This window comes from Hippichthys cyanospilos, chromosome 1 (assembly GCF_059441005.1).
Source record: "Hippichthys cyanospilos isolate Australia breed blue-spotted pipefish chromosome 1, RoL_Hcya_1.0, whole genome shotgun sequence".
NCBI classification, from domain to species: Eukaryota; Metazoa; Chordata; class Actinopteri; order Syngnathiformes; family Syngnathidae; genus Hippichthys; species Hippichthys cyanospilos.
The window spans coordinates 21,349,894-21,369,431 of NC_142369.1; the positions used below are offsets into that span (position 1 = coordinate 21,349,894).

Here is a 19,538-nt window from a genome sequence, read left to right on the forward strand (position 1 = left end):
AATTATCATGAATGTTTTTGTTTTGACAATGTCCCTGCTTCCCTTGTAGGTAGAGGAGGTGGTGGATGTTGATACTTTTGCGGCGGAAGACATCCACATCCCAAGCATCTATGTCCAAAGAGTTGTCCAGGGAGGCAGCTATGAAAAGAGGATTGAGGTAAAAAAAAACAAAAAAACTAAGCACCTCTGATTAATAAGAATACAACAAAAAATATGTAACCTGTATAATAAGTACATTGATTAATTAAACATTGACTGTTTCCAGAAACGCACGATAAGGAAACAAGAGGAAAAGCCCAAACAAAAGAAGGATTCCGATATTGTTCGGGAAAGGATCATTCGTCGTGCAGCTTTGGAGTTTGAAGATGGGATGTACGGTATCTTTTTTCCTGAGAGATGACAAGTTGTCGCGGATTTCACAGCACATCATTGTTTTTGTTACTCCACCTCAATCAAAGGAAGCCATTGGAAGCCACACACAAGTCCCCATCCTCTTTCCACTTTCATATTAAATCAATTACACGTTGCACAACTGATCAGGGTCGCACTTATGCACCTCATTCTTTAAGAAGAGTTGTAACTGAAAGACCAACTCTCTTTGCTTCCCCTTTCATCTTGTGGGTTCCATGACATTTGCATAGCTTTGCCCACTTAATGTATGCATTGCATAGTAGTACTCCATATTCTCTTGTTTTTTTGTGAAATGGTTAAATCCCATCGCAAATAATTTTCAGGAACAGAGATGGTCCACATGTGATATTGTTTTTCATATAACTACTGGAAGCGAACGCCTAACCCACATTTTAATGGCAAGATTAGAAAAGTCTTATCCTTAAAATGTTGACCAGCTAACCTTGGTATTGGCATTCCAATGTTGGCCAGCAATTTCATTAAGCCAGACATCACTGTGCATCTGCAAAGCGAAAATGGAATTTTAGGACTGGTAAGTGTTTGATTTTTAGTACTGTATTTTGTTTTTTACTGCTCTGTGCATGGTGGGAACACTCGCTACCAGGGGTTGTTCCTAATTGGGGTCCTCAATTAAATGGTCAATGGACTTTCACTTCTATAGTGCTTTTCTACCTTGGGTACTCAACGTGCTTTAAGAGAGACGACCACTCTATCACCAGCCATGCCGCCCTGATTAAAACATGTTCAATTTGTTATGCAACACGTGGTGGCTAGACAAACTTTTTGTTTTTATTGGCGGCCTTGATTCCAGAGGAAAAAAATCCTGCTGCTGAGATGGAATGAGTCTCCACAATCACTGTTTGACAGGGGTAGGCGTCCATGGCAATGCCTTATTGTCGAAATGTCTCATTTATGTGTGCTAAGTGATGCACTATTCCCTCTTCCTCAAAATATGTCAGAAATGCAATTGTTTCCAACCATTCTGACTCGCTGTGAGAAATCTCAGTTCATCTTATTTTTAATTTTTGCAGGGCCCATACCCCACTGATGCTGAAGTAGATGCGGATCTGATTAATGCAGGTGAGGCCAATCAATATGTGTCCATGCTGAATTGGAGCCTTAAAAATGAAGCATGAACACAAGCGGCATAACATGAACACATTAATTTAGTTGATTATTTTTTTTTGCATTATTCAACATTCATTCGGTTAAATACCCAACTTGATTTGAGAGTTGTTTTAATGTTCTGTAGGAAAGGAGACTGTCACAGTGCTTCCCGGAGCTGCCTATTTCTCCAGCGATGAGTCATTTGCCATGATCCGAGGGTAACGCTCAGAAAGTTCTGAAATCTGATACTTGGGAACATGGCACATGGGAACTTCTCAGTTATTTTTGAAAAAACAAAACAAAAAACAAACTAGTATTAAAGTATGGGTTTGAATGAGAGCCCATTTAACACTAAAGTGAGATTCAAACACAAACCAGGGTATTTACCAACAATCAACCAACAAATGCAACTACACAATAGCCTGGCCGATATTCCCATGAGCCTATTTGTCAGCTGGCTGATAATTGCCCATCTGTATTCATATCAATTGCACTTTCCAGTCACACATGCAAAGACCAAACATTGAATCTCAGTCGTTTGGTCACTCGCCATTTGCACAAGATGTATTGATGTTTGAATAAGATTATGAAATAAAAATGGTGACTATTTTCTTAACCGCTTGTCCCCAAGAGGGGCGTGGTCATGCTGGAGCCTACCTCAGCTGTCTCTGGCCAGCAGGTTGTGGACATTCTGAACTGGTTTTCAGCCAGTCGCAGTGAGAGGAAATTGAAGTACCCAGAGAGAACCCAGACGGGCACGGGGTGAACATGCAAACTCCTCACAGGAAGGCTAGACATATGTGCTAACCACATGTTCACTGTGCCCTGCTAAATTAAGTATTGTAAAACTCCTCTACAACGAAACTTGCAAATGCAAAAAAATATTCCCAGTGTGAAAAAAAAAATTCCATTGAAGTCTTCCGCGTTCATCCTCATACAACAAAAAAATCCCCCTGTTGCATAATATGAAATGGTTTTTTTTTTCTGCATTTGCCTTGCACTGAAATTCACCAACAAAAACAAGTCAGCAGCAAAAGTCTAGTTTGGTCTATGCTTGACGCATTTTGCGAGCACTTTATACTCCGTTGGGCTTTTCCTGCAGTCACATGATATTCTCCTAGCATCCAAACAACATAACAGGTAGAGAATCTTAATATATTGAAATAATATACATTTTTCCAAGTGTTTCTTACACAGACCCCTAGTCATAGTAGTTTTTTTCAGACGAATAATAAAGGTGTTTGCAAATAGTTTGTCCATGTTTTACGCTCGTCACGAAATTCCAGAAGGTATGCTTTGCGAAAATCTGGCCGGTGCGGAGGGGTGTAGCTGCCGAAATAATGTAATTTTGACATGTGGAGCTCTGTGAAGGTCGCGGACGCATCACGCTTAAACCAAGCTTAACACTTGAAGACAGGATAAAAGTAATAGATGAAAGCTGGATCAGGCAAAGTGAATTATTCAAGAAATGTATGTAAAATGAAAACATAAATTCAACTTTTTTTTTTTTTTTTTTAATCAATGGTTTTGTTCTTAACTTCAGTCAGATTGTAGATTGCACAACACGTTTTTTATGTTTACATCTGGGACATAGATTTACGATAGTGAAAGGTCCCTTGTGAAAAATGTCTGGCTGCAAACATTATTTCATGGAGGATTTCTACTGTACTGTGAAATTAATTGCGATCAAATTCCAAAATAAAATTTGACCCAAAAGAACTGAGAAAACTGCGTACCTTATAAAATGCCACATTTGAACCCTACAGGGATTTGTCTGCATTTATTTATTGATTTTTGTTGAATTGCTCTGGGTGACTCTAACACATGTAAAATAAGTCTTACTCAAGAACTCTGACTCAAGCGTTGACAGCTGTTTTCCTTTGGATGCGACTTTTCAGGGGCCACATAAACCTGACAATGCTTGGAGCCATGCAAGTATCGAAGTATGGAGACCTAGCCAACTGGATGATTCCAGTAAGTCTGTTTTTTAATCTTCTGTCTTTCTCGGTTGTCGCTTGGCAGAGGTTCAAATGCTATCAAGAACTAACTCTTGTTTGACAAGATTTCTTTGCATAGCATGTCACCAAAACTGTAGTCGGTATAGTTGATAAATAGAATACCTTTTTATGCCTGCCTTCGCTACAAAAACATAGTAATTCTCCTTCCACAAAATGAAACTGACCATGAAAAAAGTTGTCAGTTTTGATGAGAATCTAGATTTGAGTTAAGAATTCAAGCAATATTTTGACTCCATGTGGCATCAGTGAAACTCCTCAGTATCATAACGACAAATTAAACAAATGAATGGAAGCAGCATTTTATGAAAACCCTGCATCCCACTACATCATTAGAGATTTGCACTTTTTTCAGCCATACGTATTCGGGCTGCAACTAAGAATGAATTAATTGGTTGATAATTTTGTTGATTAATCGAATCGAGTTTAAAAAAACATGTTTTAATTTCCCTCCCTTTAAGAACAGGACTTTTTTCAGATTGAAATTACAGAAGTTTTTTTTTATGATTTGGTAGCTGGTTTGCATTGTTTCATATCAGAAAATCTAAAAAAAAAAATGTGTTCACCTTGTTCCAAAATGAACACAAATAGTTGTTCATGTCATTTTGGTTCAATCCCAAAATTTTCATTTCAATAATGTTCTATGTGCTGCCATCAGTCTAAACATGCCGTTTTGTTAAATACTGTTTTTGTGTATTACAAAGTTAAGATCCAAACCGTATCAGTCTTTATCCCATCTTGCTTTCGACTGAAAATGACATCACTAAGACCTCAGCTAATGAATGAGTCATCACAGCTCACTTATCTCATTTGGGTCATGTGATGTTTGCAATCTAAGTAAATATATATCATTTTTAATTTTTTGTGTACCCCTGATTGTGTCGCATACATCAAAACCTGTAAAATGTTATTGTCATTTTTTTTGATGGAGAAAAAAAAACAAAACAATGACGCCACATCATATTTTGCTATCCTGGCAAAAGAAATCTGAATATTTCCACCCGAGAGGCTCAAATACTGAGCTGCTAGACAAATTTAGGTCTTAAACCATTGTTTGATCATCAAAACTGATTATCTATTAATTAAACCTCTGGTCATAATGTTGTAGGAATGCCAAAACACCAAATTTAGAGGTGACGGTGCGTATGTTGCCAAACCAATGCTTTCCTTTGGTGTTGGGTGTTAGTTTATTCCAAAATGTCCAATTTGAAATAAGAATTTGAATGCTTCAAAGAACAAAATCTTACATTCCCTCTCTGTCATATTTATTCAGCCGACAAGCGTGCAGCCTAACTGGCTGAATCAAATGGTTCACTTCCAAAATGACAGGCCTATTTAAGGAAGAATTACATGTTCCTGCCAGTGCCGAGCTCCTGCACGGATTTACAATGAAGCAGTGCTTTGGTACCTATCTGGTATGGTTTCTAGTTGTACCAGAATGCACACAATTTGCTTCAACATTGTCTATTTGCTCAGTGGCTTTCACAAAGGTGTGGATCACCATTGACTCCTGCCTGCCAGAACATGGTAAATGCTCTTCTTTACAACCATTACAACCATTACATTGTAATGGTTGGGAAAGGGACTCGAGCAAGATGTTTGATCAGGTCGATTGGTCTCTGGACCAAGGCAGCCACAGGCCTCCACAGTGATTACGAAGGTCAAGAACCTATTAAAAGCATGTACAGAAATGGGGGGGGACTTGACACAAATGCCCTCCCCAGCACATTGCAGTTTTTCGCTTGACTGAAGTGTATATTCTGCTCCAGGCACAGCAATAATTTAAAAGATGCAGCTGTCCTCTTTTATCCAAGATATGGACAGCATTTTCCGTGGGTTAATTTATTTTCTATTAACCTCTGCTTCTGTTTTTTGTTAATGGCCATGCCTAAGTAACATGGCTCGTCAATATGCTGGATTTGCACTAGAGGTTTTATATAGCAGTTGTCTTTGGCCATACTGGTTATGAATTGCACACTCACACACCACCATCCTCACCTACGCCTCAATTTTCATTATTCCACCTTTTGAAAGGATGGATGAAGAGAATTACAATCCCCTCCGTCTCTGATAATGAAAATTATTCACCATCTAAAGATGGGTGCATAGCGTGAAATTGGAAATGTTTCGACGTAGGAGGTAGGGGGATGTGGCGCGCTTTGCGCGATTTAGATTTTCAACGCTTCTAATATGCAAATGCAGATAAACATTTTCCAGTTGAGGGCTTTGAAATACTCTTACATCTCCACTCAGGCTGAAACATCTGGATCATCAATGGTTTGAGACAGCACTAGAGTAGTACAGTAAAGGATTTGCTCTGCTGTTTCGTCATTATTGAGCTTTTGGGGTCAGACCAAGCTCTCCTAAATGTGTGTGTGGGTGTGTTGTTAAAACCAACAATATACAAAATAAAGATTTTGTGTCATGCCACGGGACTTCCACATGCTGTTTTAATTTGAAATGCAATCATTTTGACATGCTGTCTGAAAAGTGTTTTGGGTGCCGACCTCAATACAACAGACTAGTTGGACAAATTTGGCTTGCATCGGTGCACTGATTTTCTAACTACAGTACACTGTTATAATGAAGCTGCGGGTTTGATGGAAGCATGTGTACCATACTAAGCATTCTCACAGAGTTTTTAAACAACTCATTGGCCTCAAACGTTTATTTGTGCTATATCACTACTCTGCACATCAAGTGGTTTTCCTATGTACATGTTTGCACCTTGCTCCTTCAAGAAGAAACTTGAAAAGCCAATAACTGGTTTCACCCCAAATAGGAGTTAAGTGTAAAACATACTGTACATTCCAGCCCTAATTTTTCTGTGGCTGCTACAAAATTGTAGCTTTAGTGATTGAGCTGCTTAAATGATTAACTGTCATTAAATGTCCATTTTAAATAATTGTCTTACTTGTGTGTGCTTTGTTTCATGTAGATGGCAGAGGAATTAACCGTGGCCTATCTTGAAGCAAAATTGTTTACACAGCTCTTGACGGGCTCCTAATCAAAGGCGTTTGCATAACTCATTTGAAGGCGGAAATGAGTGGAGTTGGTATGGAACACGCTCACAAAAAGAAATCAAGCAAAATGCAATGCATCATGAATCCTACTCAATGTGTTAGTTTTCTGGGATTGAGCTTGGTTTGAAACAAATTGGTTGTAATTCTTAGTCCCCTCTTTTCACGCAACACTTATCATTAGTTGTCCGCGTAACCAAGGCGGGCTGTAGTCTGTCGCTATGTGATTAAATGGAGAGTCTTTTGTACCAGATGCCGGCGATTGTCAGACATTTTCAACGGAGGAGAAAGATAGCTTGCCGGGCAAGTGGCAACTACTGGATCGGAAATAGGGACAATTTTTGCTCCCTAACCTTTATAAGTTCCTTTTTGTATATTCTTTTTTGTTTATGTCTTTTCCCTATCTTTCCCCTATCATGGATTATCTGGAATTTAAAGATCACTGATAGACAGCTCACTTTTCCATTTAGCAAGCCTCCTTGCCTTTATTAACATTTTTTAAATTAGTTGAAGGCATTTCACAGCCAGTGCTAAATCGTTATTTGACTTCTCTGTAAAACAGCTAAAAAGGAAAAGCATTAGCAGTAAAAAAAATAAATAAATAGTCGGGTGAGTGGTGCATGACAGTGATGTCATCTCCTCTCTCATACTTGTCCCAATTGGCGCCATCCTAGCAGTACTTCAACATCAGATGTCTTGTAATCTGGGTTTGACGCCACAGATCCAGCCTCCTACAGTCTCCCACATTATCTCTTGCTTTGAAAAAGCCATTAAGCTGCTAACATTTTCCCTTAACGCCTATTTGATGAGCACAAGCGTGGCTGCCTGTGGCAAGGATTAATTTAAAGAGCAGGAGAGTATGCCATTAGTATATGAAAAAGATACAGTAAGACCTCAGTTGCGCATTTGAAAGTATTGGATCAATAACTTGAATATAAACATGGGTTCTCAAACCAATATGACCGAATAGCCGTTTTAAATAGTAGAGATTTGACTGTATTGATTCCGCAGAAGACTCCTTTGTAGGTACGTAATCTACCAGGAACCCTTAAATGAGGGCTCACCAACTCCGGTCCTCGAGGCCTCTCAGGCATGTTATTGGTGTAACCTGACTCAAGTGATCAGCTCATTGGGAATCTCTGCAGAAACTTGATAGTTATCCTAATCATTTGAATCAGGTGTATTGGAAGAGGCTTACATCAAAAACATTTTGTTGACATTGTTAACATTGAGTTGTTAACCCCTGCCTTAGATACATCCATTGTAAAGCTGTTGACTGGCGATTGTGAGGTCAGGCATTGGTTATGTGAAACTGCAAAGTATACATCTTTTTTTTAAAAAAATGCTTGAGCTCTCTTGTTGTGCTCCCTATGTTACATTACACTATGAGCAAAAAGGTAGTGCTAACCAATTTCATCAGTTTTTCAGTAGTTAAGCTAATTTCATGATCACATAGTGATCACAAAGTAGCATTCACAGAGGCTATTTCCCCAAGAAGTTGTGAACATTAAGGTGGGTATGACCTGTTTTGACTGAGTCCCAATTTTGAGGCTTGAGTCCCATGTCCTGACAGGTTTTACCTGCCTGATTTGTCCTGATTTTACGTTGGTCATGTCGTGATGTCTCATTTTTATTTATTTATTTATTTTTGTTCAACAATCTATTTGTTTCCATTAATTGTTTTTGTCAGTCACTCTGTTATCATAGCGGTTTATATGATAAACATATTAAAAAGGAATCAACACTCACTTCATACAGGAATTAGAACTACTTCCTGCTTCAACAAATCATGGGAATTGACGTCAGAGCATAGCAAGTTGAGCTGACTAACCAATGTAGGACCCCCCCCAAAAAAAAGTTGATTGGATATGCATTCATTGACTAATACGAATGTACAGAATCAGGTACAACTCAGGGACCAAGCATAGAGGTTGGGTCAGCCGCATCCCAGTTTTTAGAAAATCTGGTCACCCCACATTGTCCAATGTCATTGTAAAGAAGTCTACTTTTCAAAAAGTGTGATTGTGTAAACATGAAATTTTAGGCAATGGTTTAAATCTCATCAAAAAGTAAAAAAAAAGTTGAGTTAAATGGCTTCTGTTCCCATGCTGGAAACGTAACCCAGAATTAACCCTTCGTTACCCTTAAATACCCCCTAAATGTCTAAATATTTATCCAAATACATGTCAGCGTCTCGCTATTCGCCGACCTTTTGATATTAATTTTCGTTTCCATCATAATGGCTTTTCCCTTGGTTGGACCAGCATCGCTAGAACTAGATCGCTTTCGTTTTTGGGGCCATCATGTGAAAATGGAAGGTAAAAATGGTGAAGATACAGAAGATACATAATGTTTTATCTGCATTACCATTGGAAACTCTTCAGCTTGTCATTTTTATTTGTGGGATACGCACATTATTCTCAAGCTTTTAGTGCCTGGTCAACCTGCTCTTGTCGCACACAAGCATTTGCAGTTGTGAATTTTGAAATATTTAGTATTTACAAAAGGTGACCCTGACCATTGCTAGTTTCTGAGAATATCATGAAGCAAAATTCGTTCAACACTCCGCATTTCAAAGACATCCAATAATTGGGACTTTGGTGACTTTGGAAGTGAGTAAACAGCTCAGATTTGGCCCGGTATTGCTATGTGTACAGATCAAGATACGACTGACTTAAAACCTACAAATAAAGGAACACAAACCAGTAGATTAGAGGCTGCCAAATGTTAAATTTCATCATTCCAGGGACATTCAAGCAGACATTTGTCCATACGCACATGCAGATTAACAGCAGCGCAGGTCACTTAGGAGGTTGTGCTCACAGGTGTCTGGCTCATACTCATCATCTCACAAGTCAGACTTGCTAGTCTCAGGTCAGACATGGTCATCCCCAAGGGCCTGTGCACACTAGCGAGCTCTTTAAATGTCAGAAAGTGCATTAGCATCGATCGCATGAGAAAGGACACTGTTTCCTACTGGAGTATCCTATTAAAAGACGCTGCACATTAAATAAAATGCTGAGGTGTAAACTTGACTAAAGTTGAAGGGCTTTACTGCGGTTAGAAGGTCAAAGCTCAAAGTGTGTGTGTGTGTGTTTTTAAATGAAACTAATTTTGAGGACTCATTACAAGCCTTTCATAGGGGTGCTCCCTAAGATAATGCATGACGGTATATTCAATTAAATCAAACTTACCTCTGCACTCCTCTCTCCGCCCCCACACTGCTTTGGGTTGATGTCTTTCCTACCCAGCTGGCCTCCCTAGAGGCAGTCTGGATCCTTACAATGCACATCATTTGAATCAAGTGTGTTGGAAGGAGAAATACGAGGGTCGGCAACCTGCAGCTTTTATATACATATATATATATATATATATATATATATATATATATATATATATATATATATATATATGTATGTATAATTTTGAAAGTCACGTTCTCTCCTCTGATTTCTTTTTCTTTTTCTTTGTTGATCTGATAGTTAATTACCATTGGGGTCTCTTTAAATTCGATTGCCTCGGGTAAAGTGCATTGAAGCTTCATAGTGGCTTAAGGTACCTTCAAATACACAACAGATACATAATAAATACAGTACTACTTTTTCCCCATGAAATAAGTCAATCCCATCTTTTCTCTTTAATCCATTGCTCACAATACCTTGCAACAGTTGATGCAAAGCAAATGCGCCTTTTTAAAAAGATGTTTCTGCGATATAAAAGAATGAAGCCATGAAAGAGAAAATAATCATTTGAATTCACGTGTACTATTCATTGGGAAAAGAAATTCAAATGAGGAAAGAAACACCCTGAGTTCTTTGCATAAGACTGTACACCCTAAAAGTAATACTTTTTTTTAGCAACTTTTCTTTTCATGACAACCTTGTTTTTTGTGTAGGAGTCTTACCAGTGGTGTCCATCTTGACCAGGCAATAGTTGCCCACTCTTCCTGGCAAACGCTCTCCTCCAAATATATCTGATTGCCAGGATGTCTCCTGTGCACAGCCCTCACCTCACAGATTTTTAATTGGATTTAATTCTGTGCTGTGGCTGTGCCATTGCTAACTTTATTCTCAAAATGTTTTTCTTGTTGAAACCTTTCATGTGTTGGTCTGGATGTGTGCTCAGTGATATGTTCATATGGAAATATTCGTCTTTAACTTCATTTTTCCAGTAGAAGCATAACGTTTATATGGCAATGTTGATTGGTATGTTTAATCTTGACAGATTTGGAGTGCTTCTGCAAGGAAGCCTGGGCAAACATTGCCAGGTCAAAATGCTAAAGCTGTCATTTCAACTTTATGCTTCCACCATATCACTACTACTTTTCGACTTATTTTTTTTTAACAGTCACTGGTATTCCTCTCGCACAGATAGTTTTGCTCTCATTTTCTCAGACTTTGACATGGCTTCAGCTGACATTTCTGCATAAATACAAAAATGCAATTTCACATTGTAGACAAAAGACTAACGGTAAATGTCTTTACAGTGGCAGGTTTTCCGGTTAAGATAACGTGCAGGGAACACAGCAACTGTTTTGTTACTGGCAAGACTTTATTTAATGTCGAATTAAAGTTTTAGAGCACAGTGCTTTATCATAATTGACAATTCAGTTCTGAATAAATTTGTTTTCCCCTTTTTCCCCCCAGTAGCACGGTAAAATATTGCCATAAACGTTTCACCTAAATAGTTTTCATTGGTTACTGGTGAAAGAATGAGCACCACATTGCAATGTCATGTCACATTTGTATTCAACATTAACTGCAACTTTTAACTCAGGGGCTGCATGTTTTAGAGCAGGGGTCGGCAACCTTTAACATTCAAAGAGCCATTTCGACCCGGTTTCCACAGATAAGACAACACTGGGAGCCGCAAACACTTTTTACGCATGAAACGATGATGTTAATATACAGGTATATAAAATATCACACATATTCTTAGGCTAATTATGGTAATGCACCGAGTGGGAGGGTTGCAGCGGACAGAATCAGTTAGGTTTTAGCAGATAGGATTACAGCAGCTTTTATTAACCAAGGTTGTACCACATTATTTTCATTAAAATAAACAAGCCGATCAAAACCAATGAATTAATCCAGCTGTGTTCACAAACCGGGGCTTTAAGATGAGATTTATTGTGTTAAGAATCCTTCAAGCGCTCCAGTTTGTAATGTTTACTTACCTGTACATCTTATTTTGAAATATTTGCTTTTAATCTCGAAGGACGTGTTGTGTTTCCTGTTTACGTTTCTCGTTCGTCATTCAGCTTTTAGTGGTGTTTGTGTTAACCAAGGTTGTTACCTTCTTGTTTTCAATAAAAGAAATAGCAGACTGACTTAACGTTTGAGTGCATCCTTGTTCACATGCAGGGGCATAGTGTTAAGAATTCTTCAAGCGCTTTAGTTTTTAATATTCGGTTACATCTTGCTTTGAAAATGTGTGCTTTTAATTTGGAATGCCACGCTAAATTCAGATTTAAAATGGATTGTGTGGAGTTTTTTTTTTTATCTCTGTGAAAGTGTCACCAAGATACATTAAATGTTACTTTTCCACATCTCAGTAAGCGTTATAAAGCTTGTTGCATATGCTACATTGATCTTAGTGCTCAATGTAGAACTAAAAGTGGTTCAACTGACTCGTTTAAAACAGTAGACTGTAAAATCAAATGACTTTTCAGCAGCTCAACAAAATGTGCTGTTCATTGACTTCTCTCTTGCTACAAGAAGCTTATTGTGTGTTTTAGTGTGCTATACAATGGGAATCGAGGGTTTCAACACACAAAGTAAAAACTTATTCATGTGCATAGAAAAGCCAAGGAATGGTGGACATTTCTTCAGAAGGCATCAAATCATAGATACCGTGAGGAAGTACCACAGCTTCTAAAAACTATTTTGTAGAGAGTCAAGCCTTTCACTTTTTTTTTTTTTTAGGTATCAGCCTTTTTTTGACAGAAGTCTTCCAGTTCTTTTAGATTTCTGGGTTGTCTGTTAGGCATTACTTCTTTTAGATTTCTGGGTTGTCTGTTAGGCATTACTCTTTTAAGGCGTGTCTACAGATTTTCAAAGAGGTTGAGGTCAAGAGAAGACACTGGTAACACTTGCATTTGTTTAGAATCATTTTTCATTTTTAATATCCTCTAAAGTCAAGCTTTTTTTGTGTGTGTGTTTTTTGGGCAGATAAGAATGACACCTTTTGGAAATGGTCCCTTGTTTCTTTGGTTTCTTTATACACAGTATTTAGCTATGGTGCCCAAACTTTGGATTCCCACTGTATAGTGCAATAGAGCATGTGTGAAGGTTTCACTGTCAGCAGACAATGTCAATCGATTGCTCTAACCGTGTTTTTAATTCCACTTTCCAGCTAAATTTGATAATTTCTAAGTTTGTTACAATGATTTGGTATGCATGCCATCAATATTTACTTTGCATTTTCAGGGTAAGATGGTAAAGGGAATGGGTGGAGCCATGGATTTGGTGGCAAGCGCCGGGACCAAGGTGGTCGTCACCATGGAGCACTCAGCCAAGGTTTTTATCCTTGAAGTATATGTGTGTGTTCCCTCATTTTTCTTTGTGCCCTGTCTCTACTTTGTGCACTAATGACTGTGAGTGATCTGACTGATTAATGGTAATTCTCCTAATGGTTTGCTTAATGGCTCTTAAGCATAAAAAGGGTCAGCGTGCATGTCATTTTGTTGCTCATTTTTCTTTAGGTAATTCAAATACTAGTCAAGAATTGGAGCCAAAAGCTCATCAGTCAGAGAGGTAATTCTGTGAGGGGTCACTCCAAGCGCACTTTTGACTTTGACTTCATGTAAATGTAAAACACGGGCAGCAAAACCAATGCTGCTTTTACAAGATAAGTAGGGAGCTTGTCTGGTGCCCAGCAATGGTCCAGATAGTGCAGCAGGTGAACGCAAACTTGCTGCAGTCAAGGATGTTGTCATTCATGATGGATCAGGTGTATACAATGTGTGTTGTGAAGTGACATTTGACCTATCATTTAAACATGAATGGTGAGAAGACTAAGATTGACATCGAAATATGTGCTTTTGGTAACTGGGGATTAAACCAGGTCTGGCTCCAAATCTTGAAATATTGCAGCTGAAAGATTGTCTTTCCGCACTTTGAAAGGAATGACATGCATGAATGATTGATTTTGAGTCCTAACCATAGCTGCAATGTGTGCTTCTTTCTGTTAGGGAGGTAAACACAAGATTCTGGACAAGTGCCTTCTGCCTCTGACAGGGAAACAGTGTGTGGACCGGATTATTACGGAGAAGGTTTGTATTTCTTTAGTGAACATAAGCACTGTAGAAATACCTTTCCCCAAAAGAAGTAGGGCAGTGTGAATACCTGTAACTGGATGAGCATTGTTTTAAGTTTAACATTCTTACATACCATGCAAAATGATGTTTTTGGTTTTCTCAGAAAAAAATTGGATTAATCACACAAACTTGATTTTCTTAGGCAACTGTAAATGTATTCTCCAAGCAACTAAGCCTTTATAACTTATATGGGGACACATCCTCTGATATATAAGAGCATAACATAATCACTCATTGGTAATAAGCAACTTTTGACATACACACACACACGCACACCCACCTCTACACACACATACAATAAAACAAGTTGAATGATTGCTGTGATGCACTAGGGGTGGACAGATATGACTTGATTCAGTTAGTAACAATTAGTCTCTTTGGAGGCTGGTTATTGATTTTTGTGTTAGTGTTTTCATTGCCACGGCTTGTCTCATGATGTCATTTATTGAAACACTCATTCCTGCCTTGAGACACCGCCTGGCATGTTGTTGTTCTTGCTAGAATATGACTGAAAGCCACACGCGTGCATATTTTAGTCCTATTTAGTGTCACTGAGCTGAGCATGTCAGACACCCATGCTTTAAACCCAAAAGTATATAATGTGATGTGATGTCAGGGTTTGCAGAATGTTCAAACCCTTATGAAAGAGATTTTTTTTCCATGCTCATCACTAAAAATACCACTGCAGCAGAAAACAACATTTCCCGGATTTGGGCTCAAATGCACTTCTTAAACTTTTCCATGTCTTTAACAGACATAAGTGTGAATGTTCTTGCCCATTCACGTCTTTATTAAGTCAGCACTCGTTTCATGGCCTTAAGACAATGCCAACTGGTTTTGCAGAATGAACGGAAACTAAAGGTGCCAGTTTGTTTGTTAAATTTACTCAAGAGCCAGATGCTTTCCTACCGTTATGAAGTGTCGCTTTTTGCAGAGCTCAGCTCTTTGTATGCCTCATACATACCAGAGTGTGATACAATGTTTTTCAACCTGTCCAGCCGTCAGTCCGTCGGCAACAGACACCCGTTTTGCCGACGGAGCAACGGGAATGCTAAAAAAACAAAAAACAGTGAATTAATAATGTTGGAATTGCAGTTTTCATCTGTCATTGTAATCGTCAGGATAGAAATTATGTTAGGTGTCCGTCAGCCCACCACGCCTCTATTTGATTATTGAAATATAATTCTACTGACTTGGATGTTTAACTGCTATATGGATGCGTATTTACAGTACAAACAATCAGCCTGCTGTCATGTGACAATAGTCACATCACAGTACCACAAGAAGTGGACAACTATGTTCAATTGAGTGGGTTGGTTCACTTTGCTACTTGTCATTCACTCCTACAATATAACACAACTGACTTTACCGTAGATTTATTAGTAGTTTGCTACCTTTCTTAGCCCTGGTTTCAGGTTTCTTGCCAATTCGAGAATTCTGGGATACGTTTCCATTGCTCTCCAGTAACCAATGAATGCAGAATAAATTTGCATGCTTTCTCTGATTGGCTCTTGGCCAGGAAATGCAAGGTATTTTTTTTAATTCCCTAATTAAAGACTTTTTTTTAAGTAAATTCAACCTTGGCAGTACTTTGTTTTACGTGTAGTGTATGTGAAAGATAAAATTTAGACTTCCTTCTATAGTTGTAGGGCAGGCAGTTACAAATGAAAACCGACATCTACCATTTGAGTGTCATGTAAAGCATGATAATACCCTTTCAGTGGAAATGATTGCTAATTGCACTCTTGACCCATCTGAATTCTCTGTGAGATGAGATGTGGGTTAATAAATATGACGGTGTATTATAGCCTAGGGTTAAAGGCCTTAGCTGGCTTTTTGTGTTACACTTATATTACCCTGTTGTGTTTTTGCTGTGTAACGGTAGAACCACAAACACGGTGTAAATTTTAAGTATTAAAAAAAAAAAAGAATTTATTAGTAGTTGTAGTAGTACAGTAGACCAGCACCTGATGCATGACAGACCAGAAAAAAAGAAAAATGTCAAATGTCGCCTTCTAGTGACTGCAGAAGGTTGGGCTCTGACAAATGACTGGAAAAATTTCACGGCACACAACCAAACACACTCATGTCAACTATCTATAATAATTTAATAGCACACCAGTCTACACACATACTGTATATGTCAGCCTTTTTGAATGTACGCAACACTGTTATTTTGTCTTACGGATTGATACGGAGAGATACACATTAATTGCACCATTTGCCATCTTGTGGAAGAGCAGTTAAACCAGTTATGTGAACTTGGATAAATTCACGAGGCACACCTGATCCCTTATGGCATAGGGGGTCAAAATCCAGTCTTTGAGGGTATCCTGCATGTTTTCCAAGCTTCGCCCTCAAACACACCTGATTCAAGCGATAAGGATCATTTTTGAGCTCTAATAAGCTAATCATTTGAATCAGGTGTGTTGGGGTGAGAAAACTGGAAAACATGCCAGATACCGGTTCTCAAGGACTGGAGTTTAAGACCTATACCTTACGGTGCAGTGATTGGGAATGACTGGTTTAATATACTACACCTAAATGAACCTTTTGATGTAAATTTGCATCGAACGTGTATTATATAGTAAATGTAATTACAGCTAATTAAGTCTCTAGACGAAAACAAGGAAGTGCCTAGAAATTAGCCGGTAACTGTTTTCAAAGGATGGCCACTACTTGAAGAAATACGGTACTCATCTGCTCTGAGAAAAAGGGGGGGAAAAAAGTTGGTGACCAATGCAAGTCATTTTGCTGTACAGAGCAGTGAAATTGATTTCACGGTGAAAATGTAACATTCATAATTGGACTCTGTAGATCTCACTGTTCAGGCTCCTCACATCTTCTGCAGTTCAATCTGAAGATAAGTCTGACATTTGTTAAAATAGAACCAAAGGTCCTCCAAGAGAGTGAAGCTGTGGAAGTGCATGAATATTTTTCATCATCCAATCATGCGAGATTGCGGACTGAGGCAAGTCAACTTTCTACCCTCTTCCCAATTACAGAAGAAGCCTGAATCTGCGGAATCCAGTCGCATGAGGATGAAACTTAAATAAGCAATGTTGAAGAATCAGCAGCAGAAAGTGCAAGACTGTAAAAAGCTTACTTTTATATTAGAGCAATTGAAAATACAGGTGGCAGGGCACAATGAACACAAAGCTGCTTCTGCTGTTGCAGCAGTTTGGAAATCTTTGTGTTTCCTTGTCCAAATCATGTAACCTGCCATGTGAACATTATTTGAAAGTTTACATTGATAAAACTGACCACAACACTTGGCAAAGTTCTACAGAGGGAGTAAAAGTAAATTAACAACTGTTGATTAAAAATATTGGAATCGCTTTTTCAGGGCTCAGTTAATTGCATTTATTTGTTCTTTGGTGGTTTCATCATAAAACTGAACACTATTATTATAGGTGTGCATATTCCAGGACATTTTGACCATAACGATTTCAATGATTTGTCCACCTCATTTCCTTAACCATTTACATCGACTATCCTGTCCATACTGGCCAGATTTTTTTTTGTTTTTCTGTACTATATTTGTGATCTTTATGCATTGCCCAGCTTTTTTGGTATTTGAACCCTAAAAGTACTTCTTTCCCGGCAGCAAGTTTAGTTTAGATGTTGATAACCCAAGTAAACGTACAATCTACTTTATTAATGGAAATTGTATTTATTGAGGAAAAATTGAAAGTTATCTGACCCTCTGCCCCAATAACTGAGCAATATAAGAGGCAGCAGCTGCTGAAGTCAAGGGTTCATGGAGATATGTATAGAGAGCAATCATTTTGCCTGCTTTCGTTTATCCCCACTCTTAATCCTGTGTTTTCTTTTCGCTAACTTCACGTTACTATGGCACCCCTCTAAATGGTTTGTCAAATTACTAGTGTTATTTGGCGAAGGGGACAGCTCTCTAGGGGTTGCGCACAAAGTGCACCTATTCTTGTTTTTATCTCTGATGAACTGAAAGTAATGGGTGTTATGTCCATCTTGTGTACGTATTGTGCATGTTCAACCTGTCACTGCTGCTGTCGCATTCATCTCTGCTGTAGTAGATACTAATAACTGAAAGAAACATTTTTGCCCCGAACATTTCTCCTCCGAGCTCATAGGGTGTTTAGCGAATTTGGTTAAAAAAAAAAAAAAAACACCCCACCACCATCAGGTTAAAAAATGCATTGCATTACTCAAATTTTTACTGAGTTAAATACAGTGGGCCCCCATGTTACGAACTTAATCCGTTCAGTGGCTAGGCTCGTAACTCGAATTGGCCTTATGACGGGCAATCCAAACCTATTCATAATTAGTGAATGCGTGCAACGCGTGCAAAAACCTTAGGTAAAAACATCACCACTTTATACACATATTAAAAATTAGTAATATAATCTACTGTACAGTTAACTTAAATAACATAAGTATTCAAAGGAAAAATGACATTTACCTTTGGGGCGACGTGACTTGAGCTGGGTGGAGTCGAAGGGGAGCAGAGACCAACCCGCATAATTTTTATTTATTTTTTCTTAAACGAGAACTTTTCTCAAACAAGAACATATCACCGGCGATTTCCTTCTCTTTAATCCATAATATAAGAAGCCTCTCCATGTTGTCGTTGACCGAGGTCCGTCCCCTGGCAAGGAAAGTCTTGCCCTCAGAAGACTTGCTTGCTTTCATAGCTTCCTTGTTATTGAGAATTGCAGCGATCGTCGAGCGGTTACGGCCATACTCACTAGCAAGGTTAAGTATGCGTGCGCCTCCTTCATATTTTTTTATTATCTCCTGCTTCGTTTCTTTTGTCATCGTCCTCTTACTTTTTCCTGTACCGCCACTTGCAATTTTAGAAGCCATGTCTAACAGATAAGGTTTGCAAAGTCTTCACAACAAATCGACCTGCTCGCGCCATCAGGCTAGATGAGGACCTTCGGCCAATAGCATATCGGCATTTCTGTGATTGACGTGACGCCGGCCAATAGCATACCCGCATCTCCTTGACTGAGACCGTGACTGTGACCTTAATCGACCAATAGCATATCGGCATCTCCGTGACTGAGACCGTGTCTGTGACCTTAATCGACCAATAGCATATCGGCATTTCCGTGACATGCGAGAAAAGCTGTTTTTGTTGTTGCAGCAAAGCGAAAAAAATAGTGCGGACACACTGACCGGCATGTTGGATGGTTCGTAAGACAAAAGGTTTGTGGGTAAGAGGGGAACAAAAAAACGTAAGATGAAAAATACGTAAAACGGGGGATTCGTAAACCGGGGGCCCACTGTATTAGTATTTTTTCTGTGTAATACATTGCGCTACCAGGTTAGAGTAAAAAGTAATGCATTACAGTAATTATATTACTTTTTTAATGCATTACTCTCAACACTGGTCTTGAGATACAAGCCTGGTCAGGTAATGCCTTTGGACACTTGGCCAAATATGCAGTTTGCTTTTTTATTTATTTGAATGTTAAAAAAAATGCCTTCTTCAATTTGATTTCCAGTATTTGTGATGCCAAGGGTCATGTGCTTTGCAAGAGTCATGTGAATTTGATGCAGTACCTTCACATCGCTGTCAACTGTGGGGCCAGACTTTAAGTACATATATCTAATATGAGGATTTTACTTTTTGACCTCAGCCACCTCAATCTTGTGAATATCAAAAGAGGTCACTTGGCCGAA

At 38.6% G+C, this 19,538-nt stretch overlaps 1 protein-coding gene across 2 annotated transcripts in view; it reads left to right on the forward strand.

Annotated features, from left to right (window-relative positions):
- Positions 1-19,538, forward strand: part of oxct1a (3-oxoacid CoA transferase 1a) — a 46,540-nt gene that overhangs the window by 19,877 nt on the left and 7,125 nt on the right. The window contains exons 8-15 of one of the 2 annotated variants that reach the window (XM_088427280.1): positions 50-157; positions 266-377; positions 849-943; positions 1,443-1,491; positions 1,664-1,736; positions 3,417-3,492; positions 12,982-13,071; positions 13,746-13,826. In XM_088427280.1, coding sequence (XP_088283406.1) covers positions 50-157; positions 266-377; positions 849-943; positions 1,443-1,491; positions 1,664-1,736; positions 3,417-3,492; positions 12,982-13,071; positions 13,746-13,826 — 684 coding nt within the window. Of the gene's footprint in view, positions 1-49; positions 158-265; positions 378-848; positions 944-1,442; positions 1,492-1,663; positions 1,737-3,416; positions 3,493-6,471; positions 6,572-12,981; positions 13,072-13,745; positions 13,827-19,538 lie in introns of those variants that run through there. The other variant, XM_088427290.1, reaches the window with a different exon arrangement.